At 41.2% G+C, this 17,170-nt stretch overlaps 1 protein-coding gene across 1 annotated transcript in view; it reads right to left on the minus strand.

Annotated features, from left to right (window-relative positions):
- The window catches only part of ELP5 (elongator acetyltransferase complex subunit 5), a 912,344-nt gene that overhangs the window by 214,447 nt on the left and 680,727 nt on the right, over positions 1-17,170 (minus strand). The window contains exon 4 of the mRNA XM_044076712.1: positions 9,608-9,840. Within this exon, the coding sequence (XP_043932647.1) occupies positions 9,608-9,840 (233 nt within the window). The remainder of the gene's footprint in view (positions 1-9,607; positions 9,841-17,170) is intronic.

A 17,170-nucleotide genomic window follows, 5' to 3' on the forward strand; every position in this document is an offset into this window, starting at 1 on the left:
AACCCATCTGTCTTGGGTAATTAAATCCCAATTTTCTTTGAAAAGAGACAGCCTTCCTCCCAACGGTGCTGCCAGGCGAGAATGAACTGGCAGCTGAAAAGGCAGGTCATTGGGTCTGCTTACGAAGGACTGACCCCTGCCCTCACCAGAAGTCGGAGCAGGTGAACTCCTGTCCTAGGCCTAAAGGAACCCTGAGCTCTGCCCCTACCACGTCTAGACCTACCCCTAGACTGGGAATCATAAGCAGGATAAGTCCAACCCTTAGCAGGCCAATTTCTACTAAACTTGGAGGCTGTACCTGCAAAAATCTTTAACAGTTTGCATAGATTTAGCCTTGTCCTCCATTTTCTTCAAAACTGCTTCCACAGGCGAACCAAACAACACATCAGATTGCAAAGGAGCATCCAAAATTCTTGTCTTAACATGCTCAGCTAAATTCTGATCTCTCAACCAGGCGTGCCTACGAAGAACAGAACCAGTGGCAGCCACCCTGGAGGAGGCCTGTACAGCATCAAAACCACATTGCAAGGAATGTTTACCCACCTGTTCAGACACATGAACTAAATCCTGCAACTCTTTACAGTCAATACCTTCCGCTAGAGCATCCACCTTAGATTTCAACTGTGAAAGAAGATAATTCTGATATTTTAACATGTGGAACTGGCAATTCAACGCCCTCATGGCTAAAGTGGAAGAAGTATACACTTTCTTTCCCCATCTATCCAAAGCCCTTGCCTCTATCAGGAGGGACAGGATTTTTAACAACTGAGGCCTTTACACCTTTAGGCCCCTGAGAGACAGTTTCAGGGTCTGCCCTAGGACTCTTAAAAAGATACTTATGAGCTTCAGGCACCCTATAATATCTATCCGGTTTAACAGGGGCAGGAGGCAAAGAATCAGGATTCAGGGAAGCCTCTGCAAAAACATCTTCCACCACATTCAAAACAGGAGGTATAGCTAAAGGCCTATGCTGGGGTAAAAATAAGAACTCCCTAAGCCTTTTCCTGGAATCAGAGAAATCTTGGCCTTCCCATTTAAAATGCTCCCTCATGGAATGCAAAGTCTCTGAAAATGAAAAATCCTCAGGAGGAGAAGCTGACGGAGTAGAATCATCCACATCAGAATCAGAATAAGGAGGGAACTCCTGCAAGTCTTCAGCCAAGACTCAGAAGCCTCCGAGCATTGCTCAAAACTCTCAAGCTCAGGTTCCACCCTAGGCCTCTTATCAGGAGGGGGCATAGAACCCCTTATCATAGTAATCAAATCCTCTGCCATTTTAAGCATATGTTTCTTAGGCAAAGACCCTGAAGCAGTAGGAGAAACCCCCACTGAAGCAAAACTTGGCCTGCCCCTTAAGGAAGCCTTGGAAACAGAAGGGGAGGCCCTAACCACCTTAGGAAGTGAGGGAAGAACAGCCACCTGAGAAGCCCCCTCAGCCTGGCCTACTTCCTGAGAGGAAACATCCTGTAACAGTAAAGTCTCACCCTGAGACTCTAAAGAAACACCTGGCAAAACCTCCGGCTCCACTGAGCCCTCTAAAGAACCGACGTCTGGGACTGTCGGTTCTTCCCCTCTAGGCTTTGCTGTTTTGTCCTTGCGCTTTTTAGCCGAAGCCAGCGTCGGAACATCCGACGGCATTTTATAGTTACAACGCTTCCCAAACACTAACCTGGCACAGTCTAACCGTCTCTTAATAGTGCGTTTGTTAAATCTAGCACAAGAACGGCATCCAACAACGTCGTGCTCAGGCCCTAAACAAGGTATACACAAAGTATGGTAATCCCTATGAGGTATCTGTTTCCCACAAGAAATACAGTTATTCACTTTTTCTGACATCCGGTAAAATACTGAGGCAAGAAAAAACCAAAATATTCCCCAACGGGGTACTTAGCCAACTTTGATTCGGTCTGAAACTCTGGCTTCAGAAATTTTCAGAACGCCAACCTGCACTCGCAAAATTGCTTCTGCATCGGACCATGCGGCAAAAAAGACTGAGGATATGACGTCGGTCATGCGCATTAGTACCCTGACGTACTGACGTCAGTCTAATGCGCCCTGACCGACGTCAGCCATATACTTTGGTATTCGGGCCGACTGGACAGCGGACTACCCAATAGTTAGGACTGCAGCAATGTGGAATGAAGAACATCATGCCTAACTTTTTATTAGTTGTAAAAATAACATAATTTGAGAATATGTAAAACTATTTTGGAATTACAGTCATTATACACAAATAAAAAATAGAGACAAAAAGTCAATAGTATGAAAACAGGCAGCAGTAAAAGGACTAACTGGTGACCCACACAAGTGAGTAGCACATGGCAAACTAAAGTACACTACATACTGGTTGTATTTATCAAAAAAAAAACCCACATACAAATACATACACACACCAGAACAGGGCAGTTTGAACGTTCAGTTCATCAAACTTTGTGAATGCTGGCATAAGTGATCGAAAATACAGTGTGAGCTGAACATACACAGTGAGGCAATCTCCCACTTTGTCAGGTTCTACATCAGCCTGTGAAATGAACTCCCTTGAGTTCTCCTCAGCTTTCAAGCAGAATTTTTCTCCCTTAGGCCCTATGTCTCAGTGCGTTCACAGTAGTATTTTTCCTCTTTTTGCCTTGTGTATGGTTATGGCAGCTGCACACACTTTAGATAGGGTTGAAGAACAAATCTCTTGATAACTATATAAAATCCTCTGACATAGCCCTTCTCCCTGCTCGGATGAAGAAATTAGCTGCCCTACTAACCCCATTTCAGAAGTATGGTGTTAAGTTTGAGCAAACCTCTTGGCTAAAGGCATCTCCAAAGACCAACCAATCTGCTCTGGCAGAACATCTACATCAATAGGTCTGTTATTCAAAACCATACCAGACTTTGTACTGTTACTCTGAATATTCATACAGGAATATAACTTATTAATGTACATTTTGTCAGGATGTTTACTCAAACACTTAAAGATACTCTAGATACATTGCTTATTGTTCAGAAAAGTAAAAGTCAGGTCATGCACAGAACGCTTTGCTAACACTATTTCTTGTACTGTACACACTCTGTAGACAATAACCCCACCTGTGACAGTTCCCAGCAAAATGTGCAAATTTCACCTGGGATTATTCACCTAGTTGTGCCATTCTCGCATGTCAGATGACAGCTTCACTGCAATCACATAGGTTCATACGTAATTACTAGGCTAATAACCCCAGGTGGCCTTTTTAAGCCTGGCCATGCTTCCCAAAGGTAAGAATCAAACATTAAACACCCAATCCCATGTCATATAAGTGTAGGATTCTACAGGGATGTTGTGGATTGTGTTTTAGTAAATCTGTTGTATGTTCACACATACACATTTTTCTGGAAATCTGTACGGTCAACCTCCGACTACAAAAGGGCATAATAATTCTCCTGCATGGAGATGTAAAACACCACACACAGCATCCAGCCCTCATCTTGTGTGGATTTCATTGTTTAATGTGTGCAGTTTCTTTCTTTGCATTGCTTGTTCTTCTAGGTTCGTGGGATTACTTCCAGTGAAACTTCATACAAATAATGTCTTTATCAGCAAACTTCTTTTGTGGTAGAGTCAGAACAATGATTTTCTCTTTGCTACTTTCTGTTTTGGGCTTCCCCCAATAAATTGTGTAATAACAAATGTTAACTCTGAACCTTGGCAAAGTTTGTGTGTAAATGGCTTTGTAATATATTAACTGTTTGGGTCTTTCACAGATTGTAGTGGACTTCACACAAAGATGACATGAGACTGGCATGGCCTAATGTCTCACTGAGCATTGCCTACACGCAGTTTTCTCTAGCAGAGAAACTGTAGCTCGGTACATATCATTCCAGAAATTGCTCATCTGGTCTTCAGATTCATTGTACTGCTCTGCCATGGTTATTCGTCTTGGGAAGTTTAGAACCTTCATGGCCGGGTTCAGCCCGATTACAATGTCTGTCATCTTCTGTGTCATGTCTTCATTGTCAGTTTTTGCTTGACCTCTCTTTAGGTCTTGGACAGCAGAAGTTATTTATGACTGTGCCAATACCGATTCAGGCTCAAGTTTTGTTTTTGTGGTCTAGTTCTGTCTTTTCCAACTTAGAACTCGGCTTTGCATTTTCATTCTCCAGTTCAGACTTTAGCAAGATACTGTCTCCACTGCAGCACAAGACTTATACCACTGCTTTATGAAGGGCTTTATTTCCTACTTTCTTACAGATAAGTGCACTTTCCATGACATCAGGCTATTCACCACTCTAATGCTTTGCTTCAGAAGCTGCATCTTACTAACTGGCTCACATACAGGGTCTTATTTTGTTGAAAGCCTTTCCTCCTCTTGTTGCACAACAGTTACAATTATTCCTGTTTTGTTACCAAGTCTACATTTTGATCGTCACAGGCCTTTTTGAGAACTTGTCACACACAGGTAGTAAGTCTCTCTGTTTAGACCCAATAATTTCATTTATTCACCAAAGGGTAATCCGAGGTACTCTACACACTTCAGGTTCTGTTTGCTTTTACTATTATAATATCGGGTGCATTAGTCTGATAGTTTATTAGGTTTATATTACCGTTTAGCTGTCTTTACAAAATTCAAGGCCATGATATTTTTACTATTTTATACTACTGCTCCTCTTTCTCTTTCAGAGTTTTAGTGAAAGTCTCTATTTTATGCTTGAAAGAACCATTTTCCTTTTGCCAATTGGTCACAGTGGGCTGTGCCTACTACTGTATGCACCTTTCAAGGTCTGAATTTGCTCAATGCTTTTAACCTTTTCTGTAGCACATTAACAATACCATCATCCTTTCTGACCTTTTCTCCCAGAATCTGCACCTGTAACTGTTTTATGTTCAATTTCATAGCTTTATACCTTTATGCACACAGCCTTTTTGAGTTTCACTGATAACTGTCAACTGTTTTCCTGTATCCACATATTTACAATCTTCCTGTTGTGCAAGCTGGGCCAACAGTATCTTGTTTTGCTTTAGGGAAGTTAATTCCTTAACCACTTCACCGTTGTTAATGACAACTCACATACAGTTTTTAATTTTTCTATTCCGTCTCTTTTGTGTTCTAATTTTAACAACTCACTTTAGAATGTATATCCTAACACTGCACTTGTAAGTCAGGTAAAGTAGCAAGTGTTTGCAAATCTTTATCAGTGTGTAAACAATGTCAACTTGGGTCTGAACACGATTTCTTTCTAGTTCACGTGTCATTTCTAGTTCTTTTTTACTGTCTCTGCACATTTTCCCCAACTTCATCCTTTCCTCTATAGTAATCAAACAAACAGGCTCCTTTTCCTTTTGGCCTTACTTAATCTGACCTTTTTGTTGAGGTTCAATCCCTTTCTATAGGGGTTTCACGCCTTTAATATCTTTCCTTAAATTTTCATTCTCTTTCTTCAGATAATCCTAATTCTTGTTTAAACACAGCCACTAGTTCATTTATGCTTGTTGTGTAACTTAAGTCAAACTGATGATTCTGTTTCACTGCTCTCCATTTTACAAAAAGTTCAGAGACTTTTGCATAAAGCAAACATATGTCAGTTTTACTTTGACAGCGCTTTTTTTTGGTCAAGGTTAGCCATCAGATTTTTAAAATCTTCTGTATTTTTTTTTTCACTTTCAGAGACCATCTGTTCCAATTTTACTAGAATGCATGAGCTTAAAGAAATCACTCACTGACTGCCTTCGCAGTTATACATTATCAGTCAATGCCCAGACCCTTTTTTGCAGAGCTTTAACGTTCTGCAAAACTGTCTTACTTGCTCTCTCTCGTGTTGCTGGCTGGCCATTTGGAGAACAGTCACATTTTCTGAGAAGACATTACCTTTTCTACAAGCTTTCTTTTTCATAACACAAACACTAGTATGTCCTTAAGGGTCATGTGCATACGTCACACGGCCCTCTACTTTAGGAGGATTGCACAGTGAAACTCTAGCTTGGCGGGGCCTTTCTTAAAGTTTCTACTCTCAAGTTTTAGAAACTAATTCTGATCTTCAGCACTGCTTACCAGCTGACCACCTCCTCACTTGCTTGTGGTGACAACACCTTTACTGTAGCCATTGTACTTAACAAAAGTTTTAGCTTCACAAAATGTCACTGTTATGGCAACGAAATTTTACTACACACACTTTTTTATTCTGCTAGTCTCTAGTAAAATATAAACAGAAACTTTTTTTTTCAAAAGAACCTCTTTCACGGTCACAAGAATCCACTTTTTATTGCTCAATGAAAGCCCTATATGGACTCATGTTTTTTAGTCCTTGCAGGTATGACATTTCCTCCATTTGTAGACAAGTTATTACTGTTTTTTTTTTTTTTTTTTTTTTTTTTTTTTTTTTTTTTACACGCGTCACAGCACTCTTTCTTTTCCTTTCACTTTTAAACAGGCTGGGCTTTCATCTTCTGAGACAATTCATTCAAAATAAGCAAACCTCCCCAGTACACTTCTCTTGTCAGCGCAACGCCCTTTCCTGCCACAAGTTTCTCTTTCCTTGAGTAGGTTTCCGGTAACAATGCAGAAATACAAATGGGTTTACATCTGTAAAACAATGAACCTAACCATTTCAGAACACCATACAATATAATCCCTAACCTGTGAGTAACTCACATACTTTAAGTTCAAAAGACCATTTTTTTTATGAAAAAAAAAGACTATATCACTTATTTTTCAAAATAACTGGTTCATTAGATGTGAGAGGAAGCAAAATTTCTCAGATCACTCATTTCATTTGTACTCAAGAATGCATATGCTGCCAAAATATAAGTAGTCAAATGATCTGCTTACTCTTTGTCAGTCTATCACTTTATGGATCAGCATTCACTCTGGACGCTTACTTCAATTAAGTAGCCAGTAATTAAAATGTAGGCAGAACTTAAAATACTTGACTAGGGGGTGAAGAAACAGTTCAGGCACAGTATTTCTGTAGTGAGCTTTGAATGTTCACAGTTTGTAGCATAAGCTATTTCCTGTTTGGCTGCAGCCACGACTGTAGTATTTCACAAGGGAAAAAAGCTCCAAACCCCACTACAGCAGTTTGTAGAGTTCCTTAAATATACACTAGAAACACAGTCTTTAAGATTTAAAATAAAAATCTTTACTGAACAACTCAAATGGCAAATTTTCAAAACTTTACCTTCCTATATTGTGGTATTAAGTTCTAAATGTCAGTCCACCAGGATTCAGTAATTTCTTCTCTTTAACTCAATACCTCTTCTACTAAATTAGGATTTTCATTAGGACAAACCCTGTAGTTCTCCCAACTGAGTTCACCATTTTTTTTTTGGCACAGCAGTACAACTGGGTGTGATCCTTTCCTATAATCTCAGGTTCTATTGCAGCTTTTCAAAATGATCATCACCGAGTTCAGACCAGCTTCCAAGATGAATAGTTCTCTTGGACCCCATACCTTGCATGTCCACAAACAAGAACAGCTGGACAAACCAACAGGATTGTTGCAGACCACTCCTAGGCTTTTGAAGACTCTTATGAGACAAAGACATTTCTGGAAGATGAAATGATAGCTGTGGTTTCTTCCTGACATATGCTTGTTTTTCTTTTGGGTGCTTCACCCAAATCATTTTTGTAGTAGTCTGCTCTGCATAGGTTCATAGGTTAGTACTAAGCTAACTGCTCTTGCGAGCCATTGTAAGCCTAGCCAATTATCCCTTGTGAGACTCAAACCCTACACCTTGTGTTTGTAAGGCAAACACCTTACCATTAGGCCACCCTCCCATTAAAATGTTGTGTTATCACCATGCATGTCACTGGCAAGTCTTGAACCCAGAACTGTATACACTAAAGTCAGTGCAACATACCACTATGCTAAATCAGCATCCTAGAGAGGTGGCTGAAATTCTGCTCCCACAGCAGTGAAGGTTTTGCATGACTTTTCCATATTCTCTAAGTGAAACTTTACTTTGAGTTAAAAAGGCCAGGACCATCAAAATGAGAATTCATAAAGGTCACTTTGGTGTCCTTCACAAAATCAGTTAACCCAAGCCATATCTGCGGTCATTCAGCAATTCCAGATCTAGCAGCTCTAACTGAATCTTTGATGACAAGAAAATTACCCACTATTTAGTCAGTCGCAGCAGGCAGTTGCTAACTAGCACAAAAAGTTTGTACTTAGCAGGTCATCTAGCAAATGTCCAATGGCCTGGTACATTTCACCTGTGAAGTCTCAATGAAAATACTCCACGTATGAATAGTTTAACACCCTTAAAGAAGCATAATTCCCCAAGTGGTCCACCTCTCTTGCTCTGGATTTCTTATTTGGCTTATGGAAGGCAGAGCTATGTGGACTTACAGACTTTCTGAGGGCAGCTGCTGAAATCAGGGTATCTGGTCTTGGTGCCTGAGACTAAAAAAATCCAATCCATAAAGGGCCTGAGGATATGACTGGCCTTTTCCAGAACAGGTTCCTCTGTGGTAAGTTTGTTCCTTGCTACCCTGATGACATCCCTTAGGATGTCCATCAATGGTGGGACTACCAAGGAACACTGCCGGGTATGCTGAAAGGTCCTTTACACCCTCCTCTGCAGAGGTACACACGCGCACACACACGCGCACATGCACGTGCACACACGCACACAGTTCTTCCTTTTCATCGACTTGCAAATTCAAACTACAACTTGGTGAGAAAAAAATAGCCTTACTGCAGTGAGCCTAGAAAACTGACTTACTTCCCTTTGCAGGACCTATGTTAGCCCCCATCTTACAGGTTTGCTGCAGTGAGTTTTAATAAGCACACAATTTGAAAAGTAATTTAGACTCTGTACATATATGTATAATTGTCTGCTCACAGCTTCTCAAATTTCCCTTGCAAGTTCTTCCCTGGCCTTACACCTGAAGCCCTGTATTTTATTCTTGTAAAGACTATAGTGTTCCTAAGCAAATAATCTCAGTATCACCTCACTTTGTACAGTGGAGTCCTTGCACCTACAGCATTTCACCCTCTCCATGTGCAGGTGCCTACGTCCACAGTCTAACAATCCTGAATATTACTGCAGCATTCCTAAATACACAGACTGGTGGACTAGCCTGTCTTATAAAGTAATTTAGTGTTGCGAAGCTTAGTCTCTCTCTAACACCCTGTCAACTCTGGGGTATTTCTAATGTAGCTTAATTTCTTTCAAATATTGTTTCCTAACTCTGTTATATTTTTCTGCATATACCTGCATGTTGTAACATACTGTATATTTGTTGCGACCACTGAACTATTTATTTTTATCTCAACTTATGTAACTTGCAGCTTCTCATTTTTCCTTTTGTTTTGGGTCGTGCCTAAAAAGGGGTCTTAAGATCAGCATACCTACCTGGTTAATGAATGTATAAATAAGTTATTCCCATTTCATTTAATTTCTTAGTTGCACAATCCTACTAAGTCACTAGGTGCACTTTTCATAAAGGAGACCAGCAAAAAACAAAAATTAAGCATCACCATTAGATCACATAAGGTCAAATGCAGAAAACGAGGAATGTCCCATTATGCACAGCCTCTCTGCCACCTCTCCCATTACTGGCGGCTCTTCCGCCTAATCCTGCTTGCTTTCCCAACTAAAGCTCTCCCTTTTGTAGTACATAGCGATGTGACTTACCCATACCAGCAGCTGTTCTGCTCAAGTGCTGCAAAAGATGACAGATGGTTGTTACTGGTTTGTGTAACAAAATCCAGCTGAGAGAGTCTAAGACAACTGCAACTGCCTGCTCTGTGGCTCCCTGTGAGGGTTTGATGTGGCTCAGGATATTATGGAGGTCGAAGTTGTCAACTGCAACTACTGCACTCTGATTCCAGTTCCGTGTGTCCCAGTAGCCATCATGGAATACCAACCTGGGAAAAGAAAAGAATAAGAATGTGGTCTAACTCTCAATCTTTCAATATAATGAAAACCGATGTAGGGTAAGACAGTAACTGTTCATTAAGCCTGTGATCTACATCAAGAGCTAACCACTGTTTATAAACAGCACCAAATGCAGCATGTATAAACATGGCTGACATTTCCTGGAAGACTCAGCTTTATACAGGAAGGATAGTTCAACAGTGCCAATGCTCCCTCGTGCAGAGTCTAGTAACTAGTAGTGAAAGAAGCAAAGGATAAAAGAAAGCTGTCAAAGTTGCACCAGAACAGAATGGACAGATGTGCACTGCTTATCAAACTAAGAATTATGTGGTGATACAAGTTGGAAGATGGAAAATTCACCCATGGTTCCTCTCAAGGCATTCGTTAATGGTGACACAGCCTCATGTCACTACATCATGAAAAACTCTGCAATATGTGCCTGCCCTAAGTCCCTACTACCTTCACTGTGTGTTGTTCTGATATGTGCATTAGAAAATAGAGAGAATTTACTTATTTGCTTTTGTTAACCAGGAAAGTCCACTGGGTTGAAATGAGTCCATTTTCAGTGGAGGCCCGGGGAGAAAAGCTCCCAAAAAAACAAAAACAAAACAAAAAAAAAAACAATGTACATAATTAAGAGATTATTTAGAGAGTTAATAACAGAATAATATAGGAGTCAGAAGTGACACAGTAACATAGGCAATGTATAGCAACATTTTGTTGAAGACTCGGGTGCTTGGCAGGTATTCAATAGATCAGATAGATAATGATAATCTGCACTTACACAATTTTTACACACCATGTGAGGCAGGGTGAGGCACACTGTGCTGTGATTAAGGGTGAGTGCACAATAGGGAAAGTGATGAAGAGTGTGGGTACCTGAGAGATGAGTCAGGTTAGTAATCAGGTGACTGAGGAATTGGGGATGGTGCAAGGGCATAGCCAATGAGAGGAGAGATGTTGGTAGAGTGATTTTTTGAATAACGGGGTATTATTTATAGTCCGTAGAGAAGGTGGAAAGGCATTCCAAAATTTAGCTACAGTGAAAGAGTAAACGTACTGGCCTACAGGGAGCTTAGGTCTCTTAACTTGGATAAGTGATTGATTTTCAGATCTTAGCGAACAGTTTGGTTGATAGAGAGTCAGAACTGAAGCCAGGGCTGGGCATTTGGAGGAATTATAGATGAATTTGTGTGCTGTGGCTCGTTGTATGCAAGTTAGGTGTTATGGGAGTTATAGCCAGTTCAAGGATTGTAATGAGTGACAGCGGTGGGAGGAATATTTTGCTCTAGTAACGAATTTAGCAATTTTGTTATAGCAGCTCTCCATTTTATTTTTTAATGACGACTGGATGTTTGTCAGAATGGGGGCACCATAAAAGAGAGAAGGTATGAGAAAAGTTTGGGCAAGTGTTTTTATAGTAGAGTAGTTTAAAAAGTGTTTATGTCAGTACAGGGTACCAAGTTTTTGGTGTGTTTTATTGATGGTGTTGTGGATGTGTTGGTCAAAGGTTAAGTTGTCATCTAAGGTTATGCCAAGTAACTTAGTATGGGAAACTACCTCTAAGGCAGTCTTGTTGGAGTAGAAAATGATGAAATCAGACTTATTAATGGTGGTACTTTTTGGGCGTAAAGAGCAAGAGTTTTGTTTTATTTGGGTTGAGGGCAAGGTGATTATTTGTCATCCAAGTTTCGGTAATAGAGAAAGCATTCTGGGTGATGGTCAGAAGTTCGTTTTCAGAGTTACCAGAGCAGATAATAGTAGACTCATCTGGGTATTGAACTGCAGATGCATGACTGAGAGTGAAGTGAAAGTCATTAATAAAAATACTGAACAGGAGGGGGCCTAAGATGGATCCTTGGGGAACTCCAGTAGAAGTAATGAGAAAAGGAGAGAAAGAGTGTAACCATTTGGTGGAATGTTGCCTGTTTGTGAGGTAACTGGTGAACCAGTTAAGGATAGGTGTGGACAAGCCAAGGTATGACAGCTTAGAAAGGAGGAGAGGATGGGAGATGGTGTTGAAAGCTTTAGAGAGATCAAGAAAGAGTGCGGAGACAAGTTTGCAATCATTGCAAATGTGGTTAACAGTGTCTAGGAAGGATAGGAGAGCAGTTGTAGTACTATGGCCAGGGCGGAATCCATGCTGAGTTGTGGACAGTAGTTGGTTTTGGGATAGGTAATCCAGGAGTTGAATTTTAATACATTTTTCCATTATTTTAGAAAGAGGAGATAGAATGGCTATAGGGTGGAAATTTGAGATGTCTGAATTACCGCCTTTATGTAACGGTATGATATAAGCTTTCTTCCAAATGGATGGTACATAGGCTTCTTGAATAGATCTATTTATGAGAATGCTTATGGGGTAGCTGATGGATTTGGCAGACATATGAAGGTATTCTGGGGGTAAACTGTCTGGGGGCGGTGCTACCGGGTTTGAGTTTTAGCAGGAGTTCAAAAATAGTGCAAGTGGGAACGTGAAAGAAGGAGAAAGACTGGTGGGAAGGCTTTTCTGGGGTATGGTTTGTAGAAGTGGGGTTGCTGTTGTGAGTAGCTACAGGAAAAGTGGAAGCAAGTTTGGATATAGTGTCTATGAAGTAGGAGTTGAAAAGGTAGCTAGTTCAGCAGAGGTTTTGTCAAGGTTTGGGCAAGGATTGCTTTTGGTGCCAGAGTTTAACAGAGTGGAAACTGAATTCCAGAACTGTTTTGGGTTATAGCTGTGTTTGTTTTGGAGATGGAAGTAGTACTGTTTTTTATCATTAATAATTAGACGCTTTACTTGATTGTGTGTTTGAAAAGCTGGAGATCTATGGGGTTTTTACTATTATGTCGTTTTTTTCCATGCTCGGTCTCCGGTATTCATAAGGGTAAGGGTAAAATTAGAAAGTGGGGTAATATACAGCAAATGGCAGAAAAAGTACAGTTGTGTACACTTACCATAAATGTCGATGTTAGAGTGTATTCACTGTTGCAGTCATTACATTTGGGTAATCCTGCTGGCAGGTTGTCCTCAGTCGGCCTGAATTCCAAAGTCTTGGGTCCTGCATTGGTTGCTGTCGCCCCTTCCCTGACGTCAGGTCGTAAGGGGTATAAAAGATGCAGCCGACACCATTTTCTTCAGTTTTTCTTGCCCCAGATGTCAGATGCCCTCTAAAGGGTAGCCAAAATTTATATATGTGTATATATATATAAATATATATATATATATATATATATATATATATATATATATATTTATATATATATATATATATATGTATATATATATGGATTCACTTTATAACATCAAAATGCTGAAATATCGAATTTCAGTATCTCGAGACTATAAAAATGAATCCACAAAACACCGACAAACAAAAACCGCGAAACCACATAACCGAAAACACCGCACACACTACACTAAACATACAACACCCACATCACAACATAAACAAAATAAAACACTCATACACAACTCACACACACACATAAGCTGGGGGGCAAGCCCCCCTGCACCCTCCATGTGGGGGGCTGCACCCCCCCACACCCCCCCTACTTATATATACTAACTCCGAGATCGCACAAACACAACACAAAAGCTCACTCACACACGCACATTCTCCAATCCCTCACACACACTCTAACTCCCACTCAAAACCCTTACAAAACACTCACTTACCTGACAACACCTACATCCACACATGGCACCGCGCACCGCTAAAACACAAACCCGGACATTACGTAGCGCAACTTCATAACCGCGAATTCGAAATATATTCGACATATGTGAAATTCGCGATTATGAACGTTTGCTATTTCACACATTCGACTTTATAGCTTTGAGATACTGAAATTCGACATTTCAGTATTTCGATGTTATAAAGTGAACCTATATATATATATATATATATATATATATATATATATTTATAAAACTACATGCACCAATATAAACTTTACCTTCATCTACAAGCAAATACACCACATAGGTTGTATAAATCAGAGAAGGAAAGATAAATTCCAGCAGAAATAAGGGGGATGGCGGGTGGGTAACCTGGACTGCAACAGTGAACACACTCTAACATCTACATTTATGGTAAGTGTACACAACTGTACTATGTTCTTCGTGTTTCACTGTTGCGGTCATTAAATTTGGGCAGAGTCCCAAAGCTATGGTTGGGAGGCTGGAGCCAAACAGCATTAGAAGTGGCTACGAGGCCCTGCAGAACTGCAGTGGCAAAGCCTGCCCTGGATTTAGAGTAAAGTGGCAGATGATAATGCTTTGTAAAGGTGTACACTGAACTCCAAGTAGCAGCCTCTAAAATGTCTTTGGTTGGTACTCCCCTGAGAAAGGCTGCTGAAGTGGCTGCAGCTCTGGTTGAATGTGGCCTAATGCCCTTAGGCACTGGCTTGCCATGCTGTAAATAGCAGAAATGAATGCAGTGGCCTATCCACTTTGAAATAATCTGCTTGTAGATAGCCTTTAATTGTGATCCTGCAGGATGTGCCACTAGTAATTGCTCTGTCTTCCTGAAAACTTTAGTTCTGTCCATTCAGAATCTAAGCTGTCTGTGTACGTCCAATGAATGCAAAATTCCCTTCCCCTTGTTCTGTGGATTTGGATAAAAAGTTGGCAAATGAATAGTTTGGTTAAGGGCCACTCTGGACACCACCTTAGGCATAATGTTGGGTTTGTCCTCAGAGAGACCCTGTCTAGATAAAAAATGATAAAAGGTTCCACAGCCATGAGTGCCTGTAGCTCGGTTACTTGTCTTGCAGAAGTTATTCCTAGGAGCAGAGCTGTTTTCCAAGATAAAAACTTTATATCAGCAGTAGCAGCTGGCTCAAAAGGAGGCAGGGTGAGTTTTTCCAAGACATAATTGAGGTCCCATACAGGTATTGGTGATCTCCTTGGAGGCCTTAACTTTTGGCTCCTCTGAGGTACTGCCTTAATAAAGGATGATAAAAGATTGGTGGCTCTGTATTGTAATGAGCCGAAATGGCAGAGGCATGAATTTTAATTGATGAAAAAGATAGGCCTTTGTCCAGCATCTCAGTTAAGTATTGCAAAATCTGAGGAATATTTGGTACAGCTGTATCAGTTCCTTGTTCCAAGAACAAAATCTCTTCCATTTTCCAGCATAAGATTTCCTAGTACTAGGCCTTCTGGCTTCCAAAATGACATCCATCACAGCTTTACTGAGAGGTGTGCTTTGTATGGCTACATTATCCGACATGCTGCCATGTTTAGAGTCCTGAGTTGGCTGTGCAGGATCTGATTGTTTTGCTGGGATAGTAGATGGGATGTTTGAGGTAAGGTCCAGGCTGGGCACAGAGACAGGTTCCTTAAGATCGGATACCAGTACTGGCGGGGCCAATCTGGGGCAATCAGTATCACCTTTGGCTTCTCCTGTCTGACCTTTAGGAGTACCTTGGGGAGGAGAGGCAGTGGAGGAAAGGCATATACTGACAGGTTTTTCCGGTTGAAAGATAAGGCATCTACTTTCCATGCTTGTCTGTGATAAGTCCTTGTGCAGAATCTTTTTAGTTGGTAGTTGTGAGGGGAGGCAAATAGATCTACATCCAGGCATCTCCATTTCCTTATTATCATGCTGAAGACTTGTGGATCCAGCTGCCACTCGTGGGGATCCATGAGGTTTCTGCTTAGTTTGTCTGCCAGAGTATTTTCCTTTCCTGGTAGGAATTGTGCCTGCAGATGAACTTGGTAAGTCAATGCTTTGTCCCACAAAGCCATGGCTAGTCTGTAAAGGGGGTAAAAATGTGTGCCTCCCCCTGCTTGTTTATATACCACATGACCATGGTGTTGTCGGTCTTTATCAGTAGTTGTCCCGGATGAAGTAGGTCCTTGAAGGCTGTCAGGGCATTTTGAACAGCTAGCATCCCTTTTTGATTGATATGTAGATGCATTTGGTTTGTGGGCCATGTGCCCTGAATGCATCTTCCTGGCATGTGGGCCCCCCAGGCATAATCTGATGCATCCATTGTTAGTTTCTGCCTGACTAGAGGTAATGTGAGTGGCTGTCCCTTGTTTTGGTGACAAGCCTTCGCCCACCATCAAAACTCCTGTTGCAGGCAGGGAATGAGAGTAATCATTGTTTCCAGGCTGTGGCAATGTTGCGTCCAGACACGTTTTAGGTACCATTGAAGTTTCCTCATATGCAGTCTTGCATATGGAATTAGTAGGATGCAGGATGCCATGAAGCTCAAAGCCTGCATACCTTTTCTTGCAGATAACTGGGCCTTTGTTACCAATATTTTGAAATAAGTAGTCAGTTGCCTTTGTTTGTCTGGCGTGAGATAAGCCATCTGGGCAGTTGTATTTAAGCTTGCACCTGGGAATATTATCTCTTGAGAGGGTACTAGTTTTGATTTCTTTTCGTTGACTGTGTACCCTAGGCATGTTATGTCTTTTCACAAACGCCAGATGCTGTAGTAGAATGTCCTTGTTCTCAGCTTGAATTAGGCAGTCGTCCAAGTAAGGATATATTTGTATTCCTCTTTGTCTGCAGAATGCAATTACTGGTGCAAGGCATTTTGTAAAGACCCTGGGTGCAGTAGATAAGCCAAAGGACAGTGCAGAGAATTGGTAATGCATTGAGCCAGCCTTGAATCTGAGGTATCTTCTGCATGACTGCCTGATTGGGACATGCAGGTATGCCTCTTTTAGGTCTAAGGTCACGAGCCAAGCCTTCTTGCACAGCATGGGCAGATCCTGTTGCAAGATCAACATTTTGAATTTTGGTATATCCAGGAATGCGCTTAGAATAGATAGGTCCAGTATTGGTCTCCAGGCTTTGTCCTTTCTGGGCACCAAGAACAGTCTTGAGTAAAATCCTTGTCCCTGCTCTTGCTCTGGTACTTGTTGAATGGCCCCCCATGTCCATGAGGGATGAGACTTGTTTTTTGCCTCTGCCCATTGATTTTTTGGCAGATCTGGCCAACCATTTGCCTTTGGCAGGGTATGGAAGTGGAACTTGTAGCCTTGTGACACTATGTTTAGAACCCACTTGTCCTGGGTTATAATGTGCCAATTTTGAGAAAAAAGTGCTATTTTTCCCCCTAAGGGTGCTGCCAGGAGATAAGTGCTTATTGCAGGCAGGGGGAAGTCATTGGGATTGTTTCCTGTATAGTTGTGATTTGTCTTCTCCACTTTTGGAGGTAGAAGCACCCCATTGCTTTGACCTGTATGAACCTTGCACCTGGGATCTGCCTCTAGGGCATTTGAATCAGCCCCTTTGAGGTCTGACACAAGAAAGGACCAATTCTTTGTAGGCCAGTGTCTACTAAACCTAGGTGGCTGTACTTGTAAAAAATCTTTGACAT

This window comes from Protopterus annectens, chromosome 7.part0, assembly GCF_019279795.1.
Source record: "Protopterus annectens isolate FY-2018-M chromosome 7.part0, PAN1.0, whole genome shotgun sequence".
In the NCBI taxonomy this organism is placed as follows: Eukaryota; Metazoa; Chordata; order Ceratodontiformes; family Protopteridae; genus Protopterus; species Protopterus annectens.